This window comes from Heterodontus francisci, chromosome 6, assembly GCF_036365525.1.
Source record: "Heterodontus francisci isolate sHetFra1 chromosome 6, sHetFra1.hap1, whole genome shotgun sequence".
In the NCBI taxonomy this organism is placed as follows: domain Eukaryota; kingdom Metazoa; phylum Chordata; class Chondrichthyes; order Heterodontiformes; family Heterodontidae; genus Heterodontus; species Heterodontus francisci.
Window position 1 is genome coordinate 54,133,372 of NC_090376.1, and position 27,866 is coordinate 54,161,237.

General features: G+C 43.6%; 1 protein-coding gene across 1 annotated transcript in view; it reads right to left on the reverse strand.

Annotated features, from left to right (window-relative positions):
• The window catches only part of rnf17 (ring finger protein 17), a 209,787-nt gene that overhangs the window by 56,629 nt on the left and 125,292 nt on the right, over positions 1 to 27,866 (reverse strand). Inside the window, exons 24-29 of the mRNA XM_068033701.1 lie at positions 11,825 to 11,945; positions 11,113 to 11,233; positions 10,251 to 10,508; positions 8,269 to 8,419; positions 6,711 to 6,826; positions 5,283 to 5,373 (exon numbers count right to left, since the gene is read on the reverse strand). Coding sequence (XP_067889802.1) covers positions 5,283 to 5,373; positions 6,711 to 6,826; positions 8,269 to 8,419; positions 10,251 to 10,508; positions 11,113 to 11,233; positions 11,825 to 11,945 — 858 coding nt within the window. The remainder of the gene's footprint in view (positions 1 to 5,282; positions 5,374 to 6,710; positions 6,827 to 8,268; positions 8,420 to 10,250; positions 10,509 to 11,112; positions 11,234 to 11,824; positions 11,946 to 27,866) is intronic.

A 27,866-nucleotide genomic window follows, 5' to 3' on the forward strand; every position in this document is an offset into this window, starting at 1 on the left:
TGGCCTAACTAGCGTTTTATACAGCGCCATCACAACCTCCTTGCTCTTATATTCTATGCCTCGGCTAATAAAGGCAAGTTATCCATACGCCTTCCTAACCACCTACCTGTGCTGCTGCCTTCAGTGTTCTATGGACAAATACACCAAGATCCCTCTGACCCTCTGTACTTCCTAGGATCCTACTATCCATTATAAATTCCATTGCCTTGTTAGTCCTCCCAAAATGCATCACCTCACAACTCTCAGGATTAAATTCCATTTGCCACTGCTCTGCCCATCTTACCAGCCCATCTATACCGTCCTATAATCTAAGGCTCACTATTTATGACACCACCAATCTTCATGTCCCACTTCTGTGGGAAATGATTTCAAACACCAGTGTGACTGGAAAAACACCTAGCCATCTGCGTATGTTCCAAAGCATCAACCAATTACATAGCCTGAAAAAAAAATCATACCATTCACAGCGAGGAGAAACCATACATATAACTAGCATAGATCTTTTAAGGTGGCAGGATATATTGACAGTAGTCAGCAAAGCATATGGGATCTTGGGCTTCATACAGAGGTATTGCATATAAAAGCAGGAAAGTTAAGCTAAACCTGTATAAAGCTCTGGTTAGGCCACAATGAGGGTATTGCATCCAGTTCTGGTCACCACACTTTAGGAAGGATATGAGAGCCCTTGAAAGGGTGCAGAGATTTACCATAATGGTTTCAGGGATGAGGGATTTTAGCTGCAAGGTTAGGTTGGAGAAGCTGGGGTTGTTCTCTTTGAAGCAAAGGAGATTGAAGGGAGATTTGACAGAGGTGCACAAGATTACAATATGTTTAGATAAAGTAGGCAAAGAAAAGCTGTCCCCATTTGCTGATGGTACAAGGACGAAGGATTTACGGTTGTGGGCAAAAGATGCAAGAGGGCTGGGAGGAAGTACTTTTTTGTGCAGCGACCAGCAATAACCCGGAACTCTGAGGGTGGTGACAGTGGACATGATCAATGATATCGAAAGGATAGGCATTTGAGGGAAATAAACTTGCAGGGTTACAGGGACAGAGCGGGGGAATGGGACTAACTGGATTGCTTTACAGAGATCTGGCATGGACTAGCTAGGCCAAATGTACTCCTTCTGTGCCGTAATAATTTTATAACATGAAACATGCAATTTAAGATGCATTTACAGTACAACTTTCAGGACAAAGCAGTTTCTGTTTTGTACTCATACTCAAGTTATAACGTAAATGCATCCTTAATGAGACATGACCTGCACACTGGTTGCATCACAATAATCCAGCCCATTTCTCCAAAAGGTTGGATGTCTTTGACATACAGTTAGATAAAGTAAAAGTAACCCCAACACATTTAACAGTCTATTGGTGTTGAGGTTGTATTGATATTGTATTGAGGTTTCAATTTCAGTTTGGAGAGCTGGAACCTGTCAGCCGCACTGCACTGCTGAACTACAGGAAAGCCCCCAGCAAGTTAACATCCGTAGCACTTAAAGTAGCCAGAAGCGCTGCACAAAGAACAGCCAGGCGCTGTGCAAATGACTACTGGGAACACCTATGCAGTCGTATTCAGCAGGCCTCTGACACCGGAAACATCAGAGGAATGTATGATGGCATTAAAAGAGTTTTTGGGCCAACCATCAAGAAGATCACCCCCTCAAGTCTAAATCAGGGGTAACGATCACTGACCAACGCGAGCAAATGGACTGCTGGGTGCAGCACTACCTAGAACTGTACTCCAGGGAAAATGTTGTCATTGATACAGCCCTCAATGCAGACCAGTCTCTGCCAGTCATAGATGAGCTGGACAAACAGCCACCAAAATCGGAACTCAGCGATGCCATCGACTCTCTAGCCAGTAGAAAAGCCCCTGGAAAGGACGGCATTACCCCTGAAATAATCAAGAGTGCCAAGCCTGCTGTACTCTCAGCACTCCATGAACTGCTTCGCCTGTGCTGGGATGAGGGAGCAGTACCACAGGACATGCACGATGCCAGTATCATCACCCTCTATAAGAACAAGGGTGACCGCAGTGACTGCAACAGCTACTGTGGAATCTCCCTGTTCAGCATAGTGGGGAAAGTTTTCGCTTGAGTCGTTTTAAACAGACTCCAGAAGCTAGCTGAGCGTGTCTGCCCTGAGGCACAGTGCAGCTTTCCAGCAGACAGATCCACCACTGACATGCTGTTCTCCCTTCACCAGCTACAGGAGAAATGCTGCAAACAGATGCCCCTCTACGTTGCTTTCATAGATCTCACCAAAGCCCGTGACCTCCTCAGCAGACAGGGTCTCTTCAGACGACTAGCAAAGATCAGATGTCCACCAAAACTACTAAGTATCATCACCTCATTCCATGACAATATGAAAGGCACAACTCAGCATAGCGGTGCCTCATTAGACCCCTTTCCTATCCTGAGTGGCATGAAACAGGGCTGTGTTCTCGCACCTACACTGTTTGGAATCTTCTCACTGCTGCTCTCACATGCGTTCAAGTCTTCAGAGGAAGGAATTTTCCTCCACACAAGATCAGATGGCAGGTTGTTCAACCTTGCCTGTCTTAGAGCGAAGACCAAAGTATGGAAAGTCATCAGGGAACTCCTCTTTACTGACGATGCTGCATTACCATCCCACACAGAAGAGTGCCTGCAGAGACTCATCGACAGGTTTGCGGCTGCCTGCAACAAATTTGGCCTAACCATCAGCCTCAAGAAAACGAACATCATGGGACAGGACGTCAGAAATGCTCCATCCAACAATATCGGTGACCACGCTCTGGAAGTGGTTCAAGAGTTCACCTAACTAGGCTCAACTATCACCAGTAACCTGTCTCTCAATGCAGAAATCAACAAGCGCATGGGAAAGGCGTCCGCTGCTATGTCCAGACTGGCCAAGAGGGTGTGGGAAAATGGCGCACTGACACGGAACACAAGAGTCCGAATGTATCAAGCCTGTGTCCTCAGTACCTTGCTCTACGGCAGCGAGGCCTGGACAGCGTATGTCAGCCAAGAGCGACATCTCAACTCATTCCATCTTCGCTGCCTCCAGAGAATCCTTGGCATCAGGTGGCAGGACCGTATCTGCAATGCAGAAGTCTTCGAGGTGGCCAACATCCCCAGCATATACACCCTACTGAACCAGTGGCGCTCAAGATGGCTTGGCCATGTGAGCCGCATGGAAGATGGCAGGATCCCCAAGGACACATTGTACAGCGAGCTCGTCACTGGTATCAGACCCACCGGTCATCCATGTCTCCACTTTAAAAGACGTTTGCAAGTGCGACATGAGATCCTGTGACACTGACCACAAGTCGTGGGAGTCAGTTGCCAGTGATCACCAGAGCTGGCGGACAGCCATAAAGGCGGGGCTAAAGAGCGGCGAGTCAAAGAGACCTAGTAGTTGACAGGAAAAAAGACAGAAGAGCAAGGACAGAGCCAACTGTGTAACAGCCCCGACAACCAATGTTATCTGCAGCGCCTGTGGAACAGTCTGTCACTCTAGAATCGGCCTTTATAGCCACTCCAGGTGCTGCTCCACAAACCACTGACCACCTCTAGGTGCTTACGCATTGTCTCTCGAGACAAGGAGGCCAAAGAAGAACCCCTACAGATTTATCAGTCTATTGATGCAATTTTCAATACTGCTTTAAGCATCAGAAACAAACTTTCAAGTTTCCTCCTGACAAAAAGGTCATCGACCCAAAACATTAACTCTTTCTAGCTCCACAGATGCTGCCTGACCTGTTGAGTTAATTCCAGCAGTTTTTGTTTTTATTTGTTGAAGTGCTTCACCTGTTTTACAGTCCTCAATAAGTTGCAGATCAACACAATATGAAAAAGGTAGAAAAAGCAAGCGCTTTAGTATCGTTCTGTCAGAGATAGCCAATCATAAAATCCACATGATTTGACCTTGGCCACACTAGCTCCAATATTTACTGGCTGACAGGGAGGCAACGGGGCGCTTGTCTGTGGCCAGGAAACACCAGGACCTGCAAGTTAACAGTAGGATCGACTAGAATTTTTTCTTCACTCCACTTTGTGCCCAGCAACCAGCCAGATTGAAGTGAATGCCCGAGCTACAAAACGTTCCACTGTTTTCTGCATTTTAGATTACATAGATAATTTTCAAGTTTACTCCATAGTTAATTCCAGTGCCTTGTGACTATACCAAGACAAATTGGACTCTGAATTCACCCATTAAAGTAACTTTGCTATTTACTGCTACTCTTTATTCCTTCTTGTACTGATCTGACGTCTGAAGTACAAGCCTTAAATTCTGATTTAGCTCCCCAGTAGTAAGTGCTGGCTGACCGCTGGGCACAGGTGAGATTTCAGATGGCAGGTGGTTGCTGCTGACTTCTCGAATGAAAAGGTACAAATGAAAAGGTAAAAGGCAAGTGTTTGACAGGGGAATTAGGAGGGCTTATGGACAGGGGAGGAAAGTCCATTTTATACTCCTGCCCCAAAAGGAAACCAAACCCCAAAAATTGAGTGCACCTTTCTAGGCCTCTTCTGGCCCTGGTTCCTCTTTTGTCAATTTGACCTAGCAGGGAAGCCACTTTAACTTCCTTGCACAGGCCTCAGGTTAAATTGCAGTCAGGCCCCAATGACTTAATTGGTAACAGATCAGCATATATAAAGAAGCCTGGCAGGTGTTTCTCTCGCTGCTCTTTTAAGCAGGTGAAAATTACAGCACGAGAAAACAGACAGCAGGATGAGAGAGGTAAAGTCACTGCAGCCATTTTAAATGCCTCCCCAATTTCTTTCGATGGGCAGGGTTAAAAACAGCCTTTAAGTGCTAATTTTGTCCTTTTCACATTAAAGATACCTAACCAAGGCAGTTAATTTTGTGATTTTCAATGTCCCACAGGATCATTTTTATTAGCTTCCTGAGTGTCTGTCATTTATGGCTAATAAATGCATTCATTGCAAAAAAAAATTACCATTTATACTAAGTGCGCAGGCAAAAACAAGTTAACAACCTGTTCAAATCAATACTACCATACTGGAAACTATGACTCATGTTGGCACAAACTACATTTCAGCAATGGACACCAGGGTTCACAGTGCCTTACATCTCAAATATTAAAACTTGAGTTATCGCCCATGATGGTGCACCCAGTAAATCAAGGCAAGTGTAGTTTTCATATAAAGAGTGGTTAGAGGACAGAGATTAATTCAGGATTCACAGCCAGAATTCATTCACCATTTTATCTAAACTATCTTAGTCTCAAATCATTTGACTTTTAATTATGACCTAATTTTTATGGATAAACAGACCTCAATGTTGATAAGTACTGAACTTCCAATCAGAATTTCTTCCAGAAAATCACATGCTGTTGCCGTCCAATTTAAGCTCCCTCCAGCCGGTCTAAAAAAATGAAACCATTCACATTATTTTCATTTCATTATATTTGGGCACATCTTAAAAATTTCAATTTGAGTTCTTTTGATATAAATAAGAGGATAGCATCACCCTCACCCTTTCACTAGCAGTAAAAACTGAATTTAGTTTAAAAACTTAACGCTTTTAAAAAAAAACTTACCTTCTGAAGATTGTATATTTTGCACACACATTTGATGTATCCATTAAACATTACCTCCTTGAACATGTTGTTGCCTCCCAAATCAGTGCCCATCTTTCTCAGAACTCCATGTTTGAATCCCTCCAATTTGGTTTCTGCCCCTGTACCGAAACGGCTATCAAAGTGACAAATGACATCCAGCATGACTGTGACAAAGGTAAATTAACACTCCTCATCCTCGCTACCTGTCTGCAGCCTTTGCTGGCAGGTAGAGCTGGCCACACCATCCTCTTCCAATGCCTCTCCATTGTTCAGCTGGTGGGACTGCACTTGCCTGGCGTCATTCTTATCTATCTAATTGTAGCCAGAGTATCGCTTGCAGTGGGTTCTCTTCCCACAGCCGCACCGTTACTTCTGGTGTCCAAGAATCTATCCTTGGCCCCCTCCCATTTCTCATCATATTCGCGCCATCACCAAGAACACCTATTTCTACCTCTGTAATCTTGCCCAACTTTGCCCGTATCAGGTCATCTGTTGCTGAAACCCTCATTCATGCCTTCACTACCTCTAGACTTGACTATTCCAATGCACTTCTCATTGGTGTCTCACGTTCTACCCTCCTTGAGGCAAACTTGATGTCATCTAAAATTCTGCTGCCTGTGTCTCAACTCGCACCAAGTCCCGTTCGCCAATCACCCCTGCGCATTGGCATTCGGTCAAGCAAAGTCTTGTTTTTAAAATTCTCATCCTCGATTTCAAATTCATCCGTGGTCTCGCCCTCTCCCTATCTCTAATCTCCTCCAGACCCACAACCCCCTTATCAATCTGCACTCATCTTATTCTGGCCTTCTGAGCATCCCCATTTTAATCACTCCACCATCAGTGGCCATGCCTTCAGCTGCCAGGGCTCTAAGCTCTGGAATTCCTTCCCTAAACCTCTCTGCCTCACTTTGCTCCTTTAAGACACATCTTAAAACCTACCTCTTTGACCAAGCTTTTAGTCATCTAACCCAATATTTCCTTATGCGGTTCAGTGTCATTATTTTGTTTTATAATGCCCCAAGGTGTTTATTTTATTATGTTAAAGGCGCTATACAAATATGTTGTTTATATTCAAAGAATAAAAAACTACCTTTTAATATTCACCCAAAATGACAAAACTACAGTAATCACAGGATTTCACCTGATGCATGATAAAGAACATTCCAGTGCCAGAGGTCCAAATCGAAATTCGTCTTTTAGTTGTCTTATCATGCAGATGTTCACCATTTCTTTATTGCCAAAATCATAGCAGAAGACCTGCAAAAGTAACTAATATTGGTTAAGTGCACATATTCCATTTTATCAAAGTGCATGATAACTTTATCCCATGTACAGAAACATATCTATATCTCTAGTAATTCCATATTTGCAGTAGCCCAAAAACCAATAAAAAGACAGATTACTCCCTTTTTGGTGTAAAAATTATGAGAGAAAAAACACACATCTAATCCTTTAAAGGTTTTTGAAACACAATCTTCTCTCTCCAACACAAGAGTGCTCCTAATCGGCTAACTTCTAGAAATGTTGGTATGAGGTCAAGTTACTCGGATGGAATGCAATGCTTTCAAAAATGGAATATCTCTATGATGAAAGTATCTTCAATTTAAACCAAACATACGAAAAACTTAAAATGGCATACCCAAAATAATTATGCAAACAGGCACCATCTAGCAGATCCCATAAAAGGAAGGAAGGTACGTGATTTGCCTAAAACGGAAGACATCTAGCTTTCATTGTAGCTCACATACGCAGAGGGAAACAAAACAAGAAGGCCCATGTGTAAAGTATTATGGGCTGATGCAAGTAAAATTTTTGTTAATTGATTATTCCTGGACAAGAATAAAGTACAAATGTACAGGGAAACTGACATTAGTCTCCATAGCTGGTTTGCAGAATGTTCAAGTATTAAGCAATGAATTAGTCAGACTAGTCAACATGAGATGCTTCATATTGAGTGCTGCGTTTACTATAGTGTCAAGAACTACCTCACAGGAAGATCTGAAACTTGATACGAAGCCCTCCTTGTGGAATGTCTTCTCAGCTTTAATGGCCTTAGGTAGTTCTAGAAACCGATAATTTCTAGAATTTGCATTGCCAGTATTTTTTGAATTTCGAGGAAAACATGACAGATTTTGTCCTATAAAACTCTGCTTAAGTAGCACAGACAGGCTTTTTATACTGACAGAAAAGATCCTTGCAGTTTACACAGCTTAAGGTAGAAACTGGCTTTAATTACAAGGACCCATAAATAGTTTTGCAAAATTGTTCTCCACAAGTTTACTTAGTAGATAGCACAAGCAGTAGTTAGTAGAACTGAAATCAGATGCACTACATGATTGTCTTAGAAAAATAGTAAAAAAAACTATTAAAGCATCCCAATTTTCCTAGCTGCAAACATCTCAACTTACCTATGATGCATAAAAGTAGTGCTCACTAAATACCTTTTATGTACCCTGCCTTTTTTATTTTTAATGTTTACTAATCTTCTCCTTTCCCAACCCAATGGCTAATATGGCAAACTGTGTGACCTTGACCGTTAGGCAAGTTAGATACCTCTAGGCCAGCACAGAAACCTGTACCTAACTTGCTAATTTATCCAAGCTGTCCAAAATACCAAGCCCTGCACTAATGCCCCATGTCTGATTGAAACCTACAAAACATTACCAGGTACAGGAACAGCGCCCATTGCAAAGAATTACCTCCACAAACTTATCTGAGATGACTTTGGTGATTTTCCCTCTTCGCCACTCCCTGTGTTCAAAAACAAGCAACGCACAGTCCATACTTTCCTCCCATTCAACAACTTCTTGTTCCAATGATGAATACACAACTTTCATTTCCTCCTGCAAACTGGAGCAAATATTACTGTTCTATCAATTTTACATACTCTTTCATGTTTCTGTAAAATGTTATGCCTTTTTTGCATTCCTACTACTGTTTCTTCCAGCCAGGATAATTGAAATATACAAGATTTACTCTCGACAATTAAAATTCTAAACAGATTATTCAGTTTTAAGACCCGCCTAATGGAGCTGTCAGCCAATCAGCGGGCTGGCAGCTCTTAGTCCCAGCAGTGCCACTGAGAGCAGTGGCCACTGCTGGGGCTGCAACCCAGCTTCCACAAGAGGAGGAAGGATGGCCTTAATCCTAAAGCAAGTTTTTAGGGCCTTGCCAGGGGTGATCGGTTGGGCCCCGGTAAGGCGGGGAGGGGGGGTCGCATGGGGGGGGGGGGGGGGGGGGGAATGGGGAGCAGCCCTCCATCATAAAGGCCTGTTCAGGTCACGCAAAAAACCCGACAGAACCACATTGGCCCACAGACCGACCCGGTCCGAGTCCCTCCATTTTTTTCCCGTGCCCGACCCTACCCGACCACCGGAATGTTCCCTTTACCTACCTTGCGAACGTGATGTCAGAGATGCTCACTTGCTCACTGCACAGACTCAGAGTTTCCCTCTTTGACATCCTGGACTCCTAGCTCAGGTAAGTTTTTTACTTTTAACACTTCTTGCTGTATGTGTCCGGCCCGACCTGAGCCCTAAAGCCGGACCTGGAAGAGTGACCCGACCTGAACCCGACACATGTCGTTAGGTCCCGTCGGGTTCGGGTCGGTAGCAGGCCTTTACTCCATCGGGCACAGAGTGCCTGACCAGGAGTTTCCCCACCCCCGCCACCCCGAGGCCGTCAGAAAGCCGCCTGCTTTTGTCAAGCGGCTTTTCTCAGGCCTGGGCTGCCCGACTGGCCAAGAGTAAAATCCCTCTGGCGGCGGGTGGAGGCCCTGAACTGGCCACTTAAGGGTCTTGATTGGCCTGGGGAGGGGGTGGCCTGTTTCTGGTGTCGCTGCCCCGTGTAAAATGGCGGTGGTGGTGGGAGTGGGTTAGGAAGGGCCCCCCGAACCTCCCACTCCATTTTACGCACCACCACCCCCCCCCAATCCCACTCTTTTGGGGGGGAGGGGGGGAATTCTTGCTTTTGTCTGCATAGTATTACCAGGAGATATATACTGAGCCAACAGTAATAGAAAATTAGAAAAAAATAGTATTACAAAAAAGGAAAGATAATGGGTAGATAAATAGATTTGGTAAAATGCTTCCAATAAATAACTTACCACATAATCAAAGCGAACAGGAGATGCTTCTATGGAGACCTGCCATAAAACTTGTCTCTGCACTATTGTAGATTAAGATATGCCCTTTTTGCATATACAGGGACCAGTGTTGGTGGTGCATGAGATTGGAATGGGTACTAAAAGTAGGTTGCTGTGCACCAATTTCTCAGCTTGGTGACTCTTGGATTAGGATCCTGACCTATGAGAACTGCCGACTTAAATGTGGGCAAGCTAAAATCCCACGTCTGGTTTCCCCTGGGAAAGCACACATGCAAAGACGAGGGTGCAGAAGATTAAAAAAAAAAGGAGTCCTTTGCACTGTAAGGACTCTCCTAGTTGATATTTAAGGCCCTGCAACAATGACAGTAGTTAATCACAGGACTATAAAGATAAAGAATGTATGTTTTTCACAACAGAGCTCATCTGAGAGTTAGGGTAGATCTAAACCAATTTGATTTTTTGCATCTCTTTAAGGGGAGGGGATGCAAGTGGAAGAACAATGAAAAAAAGCACTGCACATAAAATAAATTGGGTCCATTTGCCTAGTATTTCTTTTGTGGCTGATGTAATACTTACTCTTTCAGCCGATGCTGAGACATTAGCAACTGTACAAATATACTGCTAGGTGATGCCACAAATGTCACTTTCACATCCACTTGCTGACCAAGATCAAAAACACTTCTACTTAATCCTGTCCCAGGAAAATCCATTCCTTCACGCTGCTGACAATTTATAACATTGTCACGAACATCTATTACTCCAACTTCATTTATTTGCTTGGTGGTGGCGTTCAGAGCTCTGCTACTGTGGTCTACATGATTATCTGTGGAATCGCTTTGAAAAAAGCATTGAAAAGGTGAGTAACTTTCTTTAAAAAAAATAAACATACGTTGCCCATCGCTGGCAGCATATTATTAGAGAGCTATCTGCAAAATTAACGAGATCAATTACAGAGATAAAGCAAGCCTCTAACAATGCTGGGAACTTCCAAGACCTTGGAGGATCTCAACACCATCTACTGAACATACAAGGTGGCACAGAACACAGCTTTCTTGGAATGTGCATAAACAAAGACCTTGCTCACTTGTGATTTCCTATCTGACCTGAAAGTATCTTGGCACAACCCAAAAGTCAGAAAGCTTTCGAATTCTTGAAATAGCATACAAGTTATTAAAAGGGATAGTGTTTCCAAGTGATTTCCTGCTCTCAGATGACAATAACTGCTACTTCTAGGCTTAAAATAAATATACTTTTCATTTAATACAAAGGCCAACACTTACACCACTATGCACAAGAGATTATAAAATGCAATGGGCAAAATGTGAAAGGGTTTTAGTTTTGAAAGCAAGTCAATATAAACACAAAATCACATCTATCACTGCCATTTCAAATAGTAATGTACAAAAGTAGACAATTTTTTTAAACCAAAGATACTTACTTCTTTGTAAAGCATGCCAGTTTTTCTTCAACTAACATGTTATTTATACAAGATTTGGTTCCATTAAGATCTGCTGTTGATTCAAATAAGTGGATTGATAATGTGTTTCCCTGAGATTCACCTAAGAGGGACCAGAAATATGAATAATACATCTACAATAAAACCAAAAAATTCTAGAACAGAAATGTTACCTGATCTTTAAAACCTGAGGTTGTTTAAGCAATGGGTACTTTTCTAAAGTACAAATGCAACATTACATCATAATCAGATTTAACTAAACCGATGAAACCATTTTTAAACCACCTCGCAGATCATAAATCATCTACTGTAGATATGACCTTCATTATTTGAAGTTGAAACTTGATATTAGAAATGACCTTCTGATTATACGGTAACTTGCACACTACCAAATGCCAAATATGTTATGGGAGCACCATCAACACAAGTCTTCAAGCAAAAAGCTAACCAGCACCTTCTCAGGGGAACTACAGCATGGGAAAGACGAATGAGAGTTGGATGGTTAGCAGTTGCATGGGAAAGGCATCAAGGGAGCAGAAAGCAAGTCACGAGAGAAAAACAATGAAGGAAGCAAGTCACAAGAGAAAAACCTTGAGTGGGTGGATGGGAAAGAATTTGCAGAGACAAGGGCTCTGCATGTGCAAACAAAACTGTGAACATATCTATCCATCATCAAATGAAATACATCACTTACAAGTTATATAACACCACATGCATTTGTTCAGTGTAAGCTGTTTAAATCTTTCCTCTACACAGTAATTCCATCCTTCAGTGCTGTTGGTGGGTTCCACATCAGACAGTCTGCACTGTAAAGCCTGAAGTACAGAGCAAGTGTGCAATTATTTCAGTTACAAATAAAACTGATCCACAACAGCAATCAAAAAAAACATTTTTTGTTATTTCTGGATGAGTTAACAAGGTTGATATGGACTATATGACTTCAAAAAGGCATTAGATAAAGTGCCATATAATTAGATTGCCAGCAAAGTCGAAGCCCATGGAGTAAAAGAGACAGTGGCAGCATGGATACAAAGTTGGCTGAGTGACAGAAAAGTACTGAACAGTTGTTTTTATTTGGACCAAAGGAAGTTATACAGTGGAGTTCCCCAGGGGTCAGTAGCAGGACCACTGCTTTTCTTGATATCATAGAATTATAGAAAGTTTAAGGCACGGGAAGAGGCCACTTGGCCCATCGTGTCTGTGCTGCCAAAAAACGATCCACCTATTCTCATCCCACCTTCTAGTATTTGGTTATATTGTTCAGGGCACAATTTCAAAATTTGCAGATGACACAAAACTAAGAAGTATTGTGAACTGTGAGGAGGATAGGTGCTAGACTTCAAGAGGACACTGATAGGCTGATGGAACGGGCTGACACATGGCAGATGAAATATAATGCAGAGAAATGTGAGGTGATACATTTTGTTAGGAAGAACGAGGAGAGGCAATACACTAAAGGGTATGATTCTAAGGGGGTGCAGGAACAGAAACACGTGGGGGTATATGTGCACAAATTTGTTGAAGGTGGCAGGGCAGGTTAGGAAAAAGGTTAAAAAGCCATTCAAGTTCCTGGGCTTTATAGACAGAAGCATAGAGTACAAAAGCAAAGAAATTATGATGAAGCTTTAAAAAACACTAGTTCAAACTCAACTGGCATACTGAGTCCAATTCTGAGCACCAACCTTTAGGAAGGATGTGAAAGCTTTAGAAAGGGTGCAGAAAATATTTGAGAATGTTCCAGAGATGAGGGACTTCAGTTACATGGATAGACCGGAAAAGCTGGGTTTGTTCTCCTTGGAGAAGGTCGAGAGGGGATTTGATAGAGGTGTTTAAAATCACGAGGGGGCTAGACAGAGTAGATATAGAAAAATTGTTCCCATTGGTGGAAGGGTCGAGAACCAGAGGACACAGATTTAAGGTGAATGGCAAAAGAACAAAAGCGACTGGTGGTAAAACTGTTTCTATGCAGCAAGTGGTTAGGATCTGGAATGCACTACCGTAGTGTTTGTTGGTGGCAGATTAAATCGTGACTTTCGAAAGGGAATTGGATAAGCACCTGAAGAGAAAGAAAATTGCAGGGCTGGGGGATAGGGCAGGGGAGTGGAACCAACTAAATTGCTCTTGCAAAGAGCCAACACGGATTTGACTGCCAAATGACCTCCTTCTGTAACAATTCTATGATTTATGATTATTCTGTTTCACATCCCTTCCCTAATTCAATGATCATGTTCTTGTATTATTTCAAACTATTTCCTTTCTCTTCACTTCACTATTGTCCAGAAACAATAGAGACAAACAAGGTAGGGTGTGGAGATACTGAGAGACAGAGATATAATAATTTCTACAAAGTAATTGAAGCCCCAAAGTGGACAGTCGGAATCAAAGCAAGTAAATATAGCATGTAGATGCACTAGAGGCAGCTTAAAAAAAAATGGGACTGGAAGAAATGTGAAGGCGAATAGGTGGATTTAAAATTTATATAAGCAAATGTAGTGGACAAAGTGCATATAGCAAATGACTAGATAATCATCAGAACCAATAGATAGATTGAGAGAGAAATATTGGCAAGACATTAGGAATTCTTTTGATCTCAAATACGAACACCAGGATCTCATATGTCCACTTAAGACAGACAGGACCTCAGTTTATCATCTTATCTAAAGAACAGCATCTTCAATCATTCAAGTCACTCAGCACTACATTGAAATGTGAACCTATAAATTCAGAAGAATAACTATATCTGGTTCTCAAAATTCATTCCAGTTCATAATGGTACTGCTTCAACTTGAAGATGAAAACTCTTGTTGAAAAGAGAATCAATCTGTAGTGCGCCAATAACTATTAAAGCCAATTTAGAAGAAACATTCTCCCAGATTTCAAAGACCCAAAGAATCTCTCTCGGGCCAAATGGCTTCTGCGGTTCCAGTTTCTACTTTCATAACTTCCTACTCCGTCTTCCTTCTCCCCAGGCACATCAGAAGGTTACCTCCAATATCGTGCACAATCTCTTGTGTAGGCAATCTGATCAAATGCCCTCTCCACCACCCAGTACAGAAAAGACTAGGGTTCCAGAATGCCTATATGCAGGTCTGATGCTACAATTCCCAGTGTTGTCATGACAACCATTATGCAAATTTCCCAAACAGCTGGCATTGTACATCTCCTCCTCCAAAGTTTAAAAAAAAACTTATCAAACCTTAAATATTTTCTTTAAAGTGCAAGCCAGATTGAGCAAGTTCCAAATAAAAGTCCTAAAAACTGGCTGAAAAAGCTCACAAGTACATAAACTTATGGACTGAAATCAACTAAATTGGGCTACATTGCAAGTTAGCCTCAGAAGTACAACTGTCTTTAGCTATCCCTGGTTTATGCCCGATGCTGCCAGAGTCAAGGTATGAAAATTTCAAGACCAAAAATGGTTGGATCATTCAAGTTAACAGGTTTTATCCATGAACGCGAAAAATATAAGCATCGATACGTTTTTCATGTTTTACAGATTGAAATATGTGTCACAAAGCTGAAATCTGCAGCAGAGCAACTGTGTCCGATGCTACACTGGTTTGGGCAGATTTTTTTTTAATTCTTCTTTGGGATGCGAGTCACTGGCAAAGCCAGCATTTGTTACCCATCCCCAAATGCCCTTTGAGAAGGTGATGGTAAGCTGCCTGGTGTAGGTACACCAACCAGTGTTCTAGGTTTTTGACCCAGAGACCATTAGGGAGCAGCGATATAGTTCCAAGTCAGGATGGTGCAAGACTTGGAGGGGATATGCAGATGGTGATGTTCCCATGCATCTGCTGCCTTCGTCCTTCTAGGTGGCAGAGGTCATGGCTTTGAAAGGGGCTGTCGAAGGAGGCTTGGTGAGTTGCTGAAGTGCATGTTGTATATGGTACACACTTCTGCTACAATGCACCAGTGGTAGAGGGACTGAATGTTTAAGGTGGTGAATGGGATGCCAATCAAGAGCACTGCTTTGTCCTGGATGGTTTAGTTTCTTGTGTCGTCGGAGCTGCATCCATCCAGGCAAGCGGAGAGTATTCCATCACAATCCTAACTTGTACCTTGTAGATGGAGGGCAGGCTGTGGGGAGTCAGGTGGTGAGTTACTCGCTGTAGAATTCCCAGCCTCTGACCTGCTCTTGTAGCCACAGTACTTGTATGGTGGTCCAGTTAAGTTTCTGGCCAACTGGAACCCCCAGGATGTTGGCTTAAACAATTGCGGACATCATTTAATGTTAATCCTTATGTTAATAAGGATCCTGCAACGGAACCAAGACTCGTGAAATTGGTACCTGTGCTCGCCAGAAAGGCCAGAAATGATCATTTAAATGGATCTTCACCTCCATTAAAGCAAATTGCTGGTTAGCAATTTTAGGCTTTTAGGGTGGTTTTGGGTAAGTTTTTGCTGGTTTTGGAGAAGGTTGGAGATACACTTTTGCTGACTGTTTTGATGAAGGGAGGGAATGGTTTCACCGAATTTGTATGTTTTCAATTACTGAATACAGGAAAGCTGCTTGGCTTACCTTTGGGGCTCCTCAGAAGGAGGTGCAGCAGTTTAGAAGGCAAAGACCTGCACCAAGACGGTAAAGGAGGCAAGAGCACACAGGAGGCATTACAGCATGCGTGTTTTGAGAAAACAATCGAACTTGAACTTCAGTGTAATTTCAGTGAGACAGTTACTTTCCTATGCTACCTGTTAGAGTGAAAACTGGAACCCAATACCATTATGCTTATGACTCCTTTCAAACTATTCCTGGTGACATCTGCAAATGTCAGTTTGCTGTGCACATGGCTACCTGGCAGGTCACCAATATCTTATTTGCAAGGTGACAATAGTTCATAAGTTGCCTTCATGAGGCAACTAATCAAGAAGAAAGTGCACTAGGATTTGTCCCCATTGCTGGATTCCCATTGACGTAGGGCATCATCGACTGCACAGCATGCTCAAAGAACTACTCAACTGCAAGGGCTTCCATTCCCTCAATGTTCAATTTAGGTTGACAGACAGCATATTTCCTAGCAGTACGGACATACATATGAACATGCGAATTAGGAGCAGAAGTAGGCCATTCGGCCCCTCTAGCCTGCTCCGCCATTCAATAAGATCATGGCTAACCTGTTGTGTCTCGAATTCCACACTCCCACTCCCATGGAGGAAAATGTAGCTGGTCTGATTAGTAAGTTTGCGGACAACACAAAGGTTGGTGGAGTTGCAGACAGTGATGAGGATTGTCAGAGGATACAGCAGGATATAGATCGGTTGGAGACTTGGGCGGAGAAATGGCAAAAGGAGTTTAATTCAGACAAATGTGAGGTAATGCATTTTGGAAGGTCAAATGCAGGTGGGAAGTATACAGTAAATGGCAGAACCCTTAGGAGTACTGACAGGCAGAGAGATCTGGGCGTACAGGTCCACAGGTCACTGAAAGTGGCAACGCAGGTGGATAAGGTAGTCAAGAAGGCATACGGCATGCTTGCCTTCATCGGTCGGGGCATAGAGTATAAAAACTGGCAAGTCATGCTGCAGCTGTACAGAACTTTAGTTAGGCCACACTTAGAATATTGCGTGCAATTCTGGTCGCCACATGACCAGAAGGATGTGGAGGCTTTGGAGAGGGTACAGAAGAGGTTTACCAGGGTGTTGCCTGGTCTGGAGGGCATTAGCTATGAGGAGAGGTTGGATAAACTCGGATTGTTTTCACTGGAACGACGGAGGTGGAGGGGTGACATGATAGAGGTTTACAAAGTTATAAGCGGCATGGACAGAGTGGATAGTCAGAAGCTTTTTCCCAGGGTGGAAGAGTCAGTTACTAGGGGACATAGGTTTAAGGTGAGAGAGGCAAAGTTTAGAGGGGATGTGCGAAGCAAATTCTTTACACAGAGGGTGGTGAGTGCCTGGAACTTGTTGCCGGGGGAGGTGGTGGAAGCAGGTACCATAGAGACGTTTAAGAGGCATCTTGACAAATACATGAATAGGATGGGAAGAGGGATACGGACCCCGGAAGTGCAGAAGGTTTTAGTTTAGGCAGGCATCAAGATCGGCGCAGGCTTGGAGGGCTGAATGGCCTGTTCCTGTGCTGTACTATTCTTTGCTGACCCCTGATAACCCCCCAATTCCCTTGCAAAACAAGAATCTATCTACGTCCGCCTTAGAAATATTCAGTGACCCCGCCCCAACACCTTCTGAGGCAGAGTGTTCCAAAGTCGCACAATCCTCTGAAAAAAAAACATTTCTCCTCATCTCTGTCCTATAACACAAAATTGTGAAACAGTGCCCCCTAGTTCTGGACTCACCTACAAGAGGAAACATCCTCTCCACATCCACCCTGTCAAAACCGTTCAGGATCTTAAATACTTCAATCAAGTCTCCCCTCACTCTTCTAAACTCCAGTGAAAACAAGCCCAGTCTGTCCAACCTTTGCTCATAAGACAACCCGCTGGAAGTGTGTCCAGCTGCAGTTCCTGGAAGCTCTGATTTCAGAGCTGGAACGGCGGCTGGAAACACTGTGGAGCATCCGTGAGTCTGAGAGCATCATGGATAGCTGGACAGCCCGTATAGAGAGGTGGTCACACCGCAGCTGAAGGGACTTGAAGGAAGGGAATGGGTGACCACCAGGCAGTCAAAGAGAATTAGGCAGGTAGTTCAGGAATCCCCTGGGGTCCCGTTTGCAAATCAGTATTCCATTTTGGAGACTGATGAGGCTGGTTCCTCCAGGGAGTACGGACAGAGCCAAGCTTCTGGCACCACAAGCAGACTGTCTGCACAGGAAGGGGGAAAGAGAGGAAGAGCAATAGTAATAGGGGATTCTATAGTCAGGGGAACAGATAGGTGTTACTGTGGCCGTCAACATGACTCCGGGATGGTGTGTTGCCTCCCTGCTGCCAGGGTCCGGGATATCACTGAACGGCTGCAGGGCATCCTGAAGGGGGAGGGTGATAAGGCAGAGGTCATGGTACATGTTGGTACCAATGACATAGGTAGAAAGAGGGATGAGGTCTTGCATCAAGAATTCAGGCAGTTAGGCAGCAGACTAAAAAGCAGGACCTCTCGGGTTGTAATCTCTGGATTACTCCCAGTGTCATGTGCTAGCGAGTATAGAAATAGGAGAATAGCATAGATGAATGCGTGGCTTAAGAGTTGGTGCAGGAGGGAGGGTTTTAGATTCCTGGACCACTGGGACCGTTTCTGAGGAAGGTGGGACCTGTACAAGCGGGACGGTCTACATCTGAACTAGAGGGGGACTAACATCCTTGCTGGCGGTTTTGCTAGTGCTGTTGGGCAGAGTTTAAACTAATTTGGCAGGGGGAGGGGACACAGACTCCTAGCAGAATAGGGACACAGCTAAACACAGGAAAGCAAACAAGTCAGAGGGAATACAGTGGAAGTAAGTTTCAAGGGAGTAAGACCAGGATGGATGGCCTCTACTTTAATGACAGGAGTATTACAGGTAAAATGGATGAGTTAAGGGTTGACACGTGGAATTGTGATATAGTAGCCATCACGGAGACATGGTTGAGGGAGGGGCAGGATTGGCAGCTCAATATCCCGGGATATAGAATCTTCAGGCGAGACAGAGGAGGGGGCATTGCAATATTCGTTAAGGAATCAGTTACTGCAGTAAGGAGAGATGATATCTTGGAGGGTATGGGTAGAGTTTAGGAATAAAAAAGGGACAGCCACATTGCTAGGTGTTTATTATAGATCCCCAGATAGTCAGCGGGAAATTGAGGAGCAAATATGTGCGCAATTCGCAGAGGTGTGTAAAAATAATAATAGGGTAATTATATTAGGTGATTTCAACTTTCCCAACATTAATTGGGATACTCATCGTGTTAAGGGCTTAGATGGAGTGGAGTTCTTAAAATGTATACAGGAGAATTTTTTAGCTCAATATGTAGAGGCTCCAACAAGGGAGGGTGCAGTGCTGGACCTAATTCTGGGGAATGAAGCCAGACAGGTGGTTGATGTGTTGGTGGGGAAGCATTTTGGTGATAGCGACCACAACATGGTACAATTTAAGATTGTTATGGAGAAAGAAATAGACAAGTTGCAAAAAAAGGTTTTGGATTGGGGGAGAGCAAATTTTAGTAAAATAAGGCTGGATCTGGCCAACGTAGACTGGAAAGAGTTATTTGTTGGGAAATCTACAGAAGAGCAGTGAGGGGCATTCAAAAAGGAAACGGGGAGGGTACAGCCCAACATGTTCCCTCTAGGGTAATATGTAAGAGCAACAAGCCCAGAGAACCATGGATGACCAGAAACATTCAGGGTACGATGAGTAGGAAAAGAGAGGCTTAAAGCAAATACAAAGAGAGCAAATCAATGGAAGCATTAGTGGAGTACAGAAAGTGTAGGATGGAGCTTAAGAAAGCAATTAGGAGAGCAAAGAGGGGATATGAGAAAGCTCTGGCTGGTAAAAGTAGGGAAAATCCCAAGATATTCTATAAGTATATCAATGGGAAGAGGATAACCAGGGAAAGAGTAGGACCCATTCGGGACCAAGGGGGAAATCTGTGGGTGGAGGCAGAGGACATTGGTAGGGTGTTGAACGAATACTTCACATCTGTCTTCACCCAAGAGAATGAAGTAGTAGATATGGAACTCAGAGACTGAGATTCTTGAGCAAATGGTCATAGGGAGTGCCAAGGTATTGGAGGTTGTGGCAAACATAAAAGTGGACAAATCTCCAGGTCCTGACGATTTGTGTCCCAGGATGCTGTGGGAGGCGAGGGTGGAGATTGCAGGGGCTCTGACCCAAATTTTTAATTCCTCTCTGTCCACCAGGGAGGTGCCAGAGGACTGGAGAACAGCTAATGTGATCCTACTATTTAAGAAAGCTTGTAGAGATAAGCCAGGGAACTATAGACCAGTGAGTCTCACGTCAGTGGTAGGGAAACTATTGGAGAAAATTCTAAAGGAGAGAATCTATTTCCACTTGGAGGCGCAAAATTTGATTAGGAATAGTCAGCATGGCTTTGTCAGAGGGAGGTCATGCCTAACAAATTTGATTGAATTTTTTGAGCATGTGACCAGTTGTGTAGATGAGGGTAGTGCAGTTGATGTAGTTTACATGGATTTCAGCAAAGCCTTTGACAAGGTCCCACATGGGAGACTTATCAAGAAAGCAAATGCACATGGAATACAGGGTAACTTGATAAGGTGGATTCAAAATTGGCTTAGCTGTAGGAGACAGAGAGTGATGACAGATGGCTGTTTTAGTGACTGGAAGCCAGTGTCCAGTGGCGTACCGCAGGGATCTGTGCTGGGTCCCCTATTGTTTGTCATTTATATAAACGACATAGATGACTGTGTGGGGGGTAGGATCAGTATGTTTGTGGATGACACAAAGACTGGCTGAGTGGTTAACAGTGAGGTTGAGTGTCTTGGGTTAAAGGAAGATATAGACGGGATGGTCAAATGGGCAGAAAAGTGGCAGATGGAATTTAACCCTGAAAAGTGTGAGGTGATACACTTTGGAAGGAGTAATGTGACACGGAAGTATTCAACGAATGGCCTGACACTGGGAAGTTCCGAGGAACAAAGGGACCTTGGCGTGTTTGTCCATAGATCTCTAAAGGCAGAAGGGCAGGTTAATAGGGTGGTGAAAAAGGCATATGGGACACTTGCCTTTATCAATCGAGGCATAGATTACAAAAGCAGGGAGGTCATGTTGGAGTTGTATAGAACTTTGGTAAGGCCACAGCTGGAGTACTGTGTGCAATTCTGGTCGCCACATTATAGGAAGGATGTGATTGCACTGCAGGGTGTGCAGAGGCGATTCACCAAGATGGTGCCTGGGATGGAACATTTAAGGTATGAAGAGAGGTTGGATAGGCTTGGGTTGTTTTCGCTGGAGCAGAGAAGACTGAGGGGTGACCTGATCGAGGTGTACAAGATTATGAGGGGCATGGACAGGGTGGATAGGGAGCAGCTGTTCCCCTTAGTTGAAGGGGACACAAGTTTAAAGTGAGGGGCAGGAGGTTTAAGGGGAATTTGAGGAAGAACTTTTTTACCCAGAGGGTGGTGATGGTTTGAAATGCACTGCCTGGGAGGGTGGTAGAGGCAGGTTGCCTCACATCCTTTAAAAAGTACCTGGATGAGCACTTGGCACGTCATAACATTCAAGGCTATGGGCCAAGTGCTGGCAAATGGGATTAGGTAGACAGGTCAGGTGTCTTTAATGCATTGGTGCAGACTCGATTGGCCAAAGGGCCTCTTCTGCGCTGTATTATTCTTTGATTCATTCCAGATATCGATCTAGTAACCCTCCTCTGAACCACCTCCAACACATTTACATCCTTCCTTAAATAAGGAGACCAAAACTGCACACAGTATTCGAGATGTGGTCTCACCAATGCCCTGTATAACTGAAGCATAATATCCTTACTGTTATTTTCAATTACTCTCGTAATAAAGAACAGTATTCCATTAACCTTCTTCATTACTTGCTGTACCTGCATATTAACTTTTTGTGGTTCAACACCTAGATCTTTCTGCACCTTGGAATTCTGCAGTCATTCATTTAAGTAATACTCTGCTTTTTTTAATTCTTCCTGCCAAAGTGAACAACTTCACATTTTCACAATTATACTCCATCTGCCAGATTTTTGCCCACTCACTCAACCTATGTCAGTCTGCAACTTCCTTATGTCCTCTTCATAACATACTTTCCTACCCATCTTCGTCTCATCTGCAAATTTAGCTGCCATGCCATCACTCTCCTCATCTAAGTCATTGATATAAACTGTAAAAAGTTGAGGTCCCAGCAAACCCCTGCGGGACTCCATATCCTCCTACTCAAAAAAGGACCCATTTATGCATACTTTGTTTTCTGCTAGCCAATCTTCTACTCATGCTAATATGTTACCCCCTACACCATGAGCTCCTACTTTGCGCAATAACCTTTTATGTGGCACCTTGACAAATGCCTTCTGGAAATCCAAGTAGTAGGACAATGGGCTCCCCTTTATTCACAGCACATGTCACTCCTTCAAAGAACTCCAACAAATTCGTTAAACATGATTTCTATTTCACAAAACCATGCTGATTATTCCCGATTACCTTGAGTTTTTCTAAGTGCCCAGCTATAACCTCCTTAATGATAGATTCTAACACCTTGTCCATGACAGACGTCCAGCTAACTGGCCTATAGTTACACGTTTTCCGCCTCCTCCCTTCTTGAATAAAGGGGTAATATTTGCTACTTTCCAGTCTGATGGAACTTTTCCAGAATCTAGCGAATTTTGAAAAATTAACACCAAAGCATCTATTACCTCATTAGCCACCTCTTTTAGGACCCTAGGATGAAGCTCATCAGGACCCGGGGACTTGTCAGCCCTCAGCTCCAATTTGGTCAGTACTGCTTCCCTGGTGATTATAATTTCACCAAATTCCTCACTTCCTTCCACCTCCTGATTTACAGCTATTACTGGAATGTTTTTTGTATCCTATTTGTGAAGATAGAAGCAAAATATTTGTTCATTGCATCCGCCATCTCCTTATTATCTACTATTTGCTCCCCATTCTCACTCTCTAGAGGACCAACACTCACTTTACTTTTTTCCTTTTTAAATACCTGTAGAAACACTTGCCATCTGTTTTTACATTTCTAGCTAGCTTCCTTACACACTCTAATTTCTTTCTCCTAATTAATCTTTTAGTCATTCTCTGCCGTTCTTTATATTCTGACCAATCATCTGACCTGCCATTCTTCGTTGTGCAATTATATGCCTTTTCCTTAAGTTTGATGCTTTCCTTAACTTCTTTAGTTAACCACGGATGGTGGGTCCTCCCCTTAGAATTTTTCTTTATAGTAGGAATATACTTATTGAGTATTCTGAAATATCTCCTTAAATGTCTGCCACTGCTTCTCCAATGATCTATCTCCCAGCCTAGTAACCCAGTTCACTTCAGCTAGCTCAGCTTTCATGCCCACATAGTTGCCCTTTAGTTTAAAATACTAGTCTTAGACCCATTCTTCCCTCTTTCCAACTGGATGTGATATTCAATCATATTGTGGTCGCTGCTACCTACAGGTGCCTTTCCTCTGAGGTCATTAATTAATCCTGTCACATTACACAATACCAAGTCTAATACAACCTGCTCGAAGAAACTATCTTGAAAGCATTCTATAAAATCCTCATCCAGGCTACTATTGCCAATCTGATTTTTCCAGTTTATATGTAGATTAAAATCACCCATGATTATTGCCATCCCTTTATCACAAGCATCCAATATTTCTTATACTTCATCCTACATTGTGATTACTGATTGGGGGGCCTGGAGACCACACCTACTAGTGACATCTTTCCCCTACTATTCCTCATCTCCAACCAAACCGATTCTACATCCTGAACCAAGGTCATCTCTAACTATTGCACCAATGCCATCCTTGATTAAGAGTGCTATCCCTCCACCTTTACCTAGCTTCCTATTCTTCTTGAATGTCATATACCCCTCAATATTCAGGACCCAATCCTTGTCATTCTGTAGCCACGTCTCCGTAATGACCATCATATTTATTTACTTCAATGTGCGCTATCAGTTCGTCCACTTTGTTATGAATGCTATGTGCATTCAGATACAGAGCCTTTAGTTTTGTCTTTTTATCTTTACAACATCATTGGCATGTTCTTAGGTTTTTTTCTCTGTCCCTTCCTGCCATTCTGACCTTCATTTCCCATATTACTGTTCTGCTCTCCTGCCTTGACTCTACCCCTTGATTTGTTACAAATACTCAAGCTTGAGCCCTCGCCCCCCCTTGTTTAGTTTAAAGCCCTCTCTACTTCCCTAGTTATATGGTTTGTTAGAACACTGGTCCCAGCACAGTTCAGGTGCAGACTGTCCCAACAGTACAGCCCCCACTTTACCCAGTACTGGTGCTAGTGCCCCACAAACCGAAATCCACTTCTCCCACACCAGTCCTTGAGCCACGTATTTATTTCACTAATCTGAGTAGTTACGACACATACTGTGCCAGACCTCAATAACCACTGTGCTACTCAGACCATCTGGTGGAAGACCAGTTGAAGGTTTAAAAAAAAAAAGCTATCAACTAACCAGCCGGCTCACAACATCCCTCAGGAAACCCAAACACAAACGTGGAGTGCAGATATAATGAGCGCTGTGCAGCAAGTATCCTGAAACAGTTCCACTGTCTGCACATCTTGGGAGGAGTCCTTCAGTACAACAGTAAGTGAGTGCCAAGATTCATGATAGACTGCCGAATGCTCCAGTCTTACAATACAATCAGAAGCTTCCTGAGGAGGAAGAGCAAAGCAGAAAGATGAAGGTACAGAGTCGAAGCATGCAGAGTAACAAGGTGCACAGCATTATGGTAGCAAATTATCATAGGTTCTCCTGAACCATCCCCACCACCCAACCTGAGCACCATCACTCCCTCCTTCTATCTCATCCAGTCGTGACACACCCCCATTTCAATACCTTCAAAATGTACAACCTCATAGGTATTCGTGTTGGCACCACTAAGATAATGATCATCAGCTACACCAAAATAAAACATTATATTCCACTTCAGATTCTAATCTTGCTCTGACAAATGGCTACATGACTAATGATTATCTAAAAAACACCCGATACAAACTCCTAGTTCTTGTCTTGTGTGCTCCTATAATGTGGATACCCAGTGGCTACAGCTTGGTAGGTGGAAGGTTGCTGAATTCCCACTGAGAGCACTGGCAATGGCTGTGGTGGGCAATGTTGAGGAGGTCTGGCTATTTAGTACTAGGGTACTCAGCTTTGTCCAGGATAGTCTGACCCAGCTAGCTATCTGGGACCAAGTGCTCTGGTTGGGAGATTGGTAGAGAAGGTGCACTGCCATCTGGAGAGTGTCCTTGTACTCTCATGGCTCTTTGCAAGAACAGACTGCAGGCATGTTGGGAGGTTCTCAAAGCCCCTATCCATGTGGTCCTTCAGTTTTCAAAGCCACAGGATATGCCTGACCCCAGAGTCAAAATGGAAGCAGTCTGGACTTCCATCGACATTGAAAGAGTTGTCAGCAGAGGCTCCAACATTGTGGGGCATCCTGCAGTGCTCAAAAGAGCTGGCAACTTACTTCATGGTTAACTGCATGGTCTTAATGCAATGCACACAGGCAGAGCAAAGTTGGAAACGGGCTCCATCCTCTCCCAATATTGTGAGCAAACCTGTAGTCAAGCAGATCAATTCACTTAGAAGGTATACATAGATTACCAGTCAAGTATGAAGGACCACCACCAAACTGCTTCCTGGGTTGTCCTATACCAATGCCCTAGTTTCTGCTTGTTGTAGCTCCACTTGCAGACCCCTCTAACCTAGCCTCTAAACTATGTGGGGTTGCTGTCTCTGAGCTGGTACCTGGAAGTATTTGGTCAAATGACACTTTACTGTACTCTTCTTTGCTCCACAAAAGCTGTTTGTTAACTTCTGTACTTGAAATGGAAGAATAAGGGTTAACCTTTAGTGGAATGGGTAAGCAGAAACAGGAGTGGCTTCTGAAAGCAGCATCAATTTGTCAAGCATGGTGCATTAAGGCAAGCTGTAAATGAGAGGAATGAGAGAGGAAGGTGGTTTAAAATAAAAGCAAAATACTGCGGATGCTGGAAATCTGAAATAAAAAGAAGAAATGCTGGAACCACTCAGCAGGTCTGGCAGCATCTGTGAAAAGAGAAGCAGAGTTAACGTTTCGGGTCAGTGACCCTTCTTCGGTGGTTTAAAACCCTGCAGGACTGGTCCTCTGGCTTTGCCAGATGCTATGCTCCCGACAGCGCCCACCCCCGCCCCCTCACGCCAACGTCCAGAACTGGTTCTTTATGTAGGACGGCACATGGATGAAGCACAGCCTTCCTCTTGTGGCTGCCTGTTCCCCGATATGGCACGTGAGCTTGACTTACAAGAATTAAGAGTTTGTCAGTATTAAGACTAGTGAGAAACCTTGATGTGATTTTCAGGGCACAACAGTGTTGCTGGTGTGTGAAAGGTGGCAGAAATACGAAGTGGTGTGAAAATTTAACAGTGAGGAGAGTAGTGGTACAGACTGCTGCATTAGGGGCTGCAAAATGTGGAGTGAAAAACTGAATGCTGGTGCAACAGGTAGTGCAAGACTAAGTAGAGAGTAACAACAGATGTGTTAAAGGGCTTACCTTAGCTAGCCTCGAGGTCACTGAATTTCTTCCTGCATTGCAGCCATGTCCTGGATGCAATACTATTGGCACTGGCCCACTCTGCAACATCTACCCACTCAACTTGCTTTGGTATTTTCTTGCCACATGGCAGACCTTGAAGCAGATAAATGTCTCTCCTGCTACTGCTATCTTGCAGTGTCAGTAGAACAGGTAGGCCCTTGTAGCTTCTCTTGCACCTGCCATTATCTACAAACTTCTGTTACTTGTAGCCTAAGTGCACTGCCTTTTAGTGCAGGCTGGTTTAGAATAACAGTAAAGCACAGTACTGACCCCTAATATGCAAGCTGCCAAGGAATGACGCAAGTAGTGCTGGCTACCTTCCTCTTATTTGGCTGCCAATTTGGGGTCTTAGTTGCATCAACAAAATCAGGCGTGTGCTCAGACTATGGTGACCATTTTGTATTGGACATGAGTCAAACCAATTTCTACCGAACAGATTTTGAAACAAGGGTTCAGCTTAACCTATATGGAACACTTGTGCAAACTAAGGATATCTCAACCTAAAGCCCAGGGGGGTGAGGTCATGTGGTACTCTTAGACTAGATTGATTTAGGGAAGTCAGCTACCAAAAATTTGGAATAAAAATAGAAAATGCTGGAAAGAGTCAGCAGTTCTGGCAGCATCTGTGGAGAGCAAAAGAGTTAACTTTTCAGCATCAGTGACCCTTCATCAGAATTAGAGGTCTGCTACCCGACCCGAACCGGCTTCGGGTTAGGTCGGGCCCATCTGCAGGGTACAGCTTTTGGGCTCGGGTCAGGTTGGGCAGAGTACAGATCGAGTAGGGTCGGGTCGGGCCGGGCAGGACCAGACACATATGGTAAGTGCTCTGCTGGTAAGTATTGAAATTAAAGAACTTACCTGAGCTAGGAGTCCGGGACGAAACAGAGTCTGTGCAGTGAGCGAGTGACGTCACTATGACATCATCACGCATGCGCTGCAGCTTCATGGAGCTTCCCAGTCAGAAGATAAGTAAAGGGATGGTCGGGTCGGGCTTGGGTCAAAATCGGAGGGACTCGGGCTGGGCCGGGTCGGGTTCAGGTCCACTGTGGTTCGGTCAGGTTCTTTTTTCCCCCAACCTGAGCAGGCCTCTAATCAGAACTACAAGCAAATAATACAGTTCACAGATCTGCCAGACCTGCTGATGTTTTAGCATTTTTGATTTTTATTTCAGATTCCCAGTATCTGCAGTATTTTGATCTTGCACTAAAAATCTGGAAATGGTTACAGAATGATACAGCACCAAAACATACCTTTTGGCCCACTGAGTCTATGCTGGCTCTTTGAAAGAGCTATCTAATTAGTCCCTTTCCACCTGCTTGTTCCCCACAGTCCTCCAAATTCTCCAGCTTCAAATATTTATCCAATCCCCTTTCAAAAAGGGCTATTGATTTTGCTTCCACCACCTTTTCAGCAAGTGCATTCCAGATCATAAAACTCATTTATAAAAAGATTTTGCCTCACATCACCAGTATGTGGCATTTGTAATCACAGGAAGGAAAAAAATTCAGTTTTCAAATTTCATAGAGGAAAAGGTCTTGTGATTTCGCAGAACAC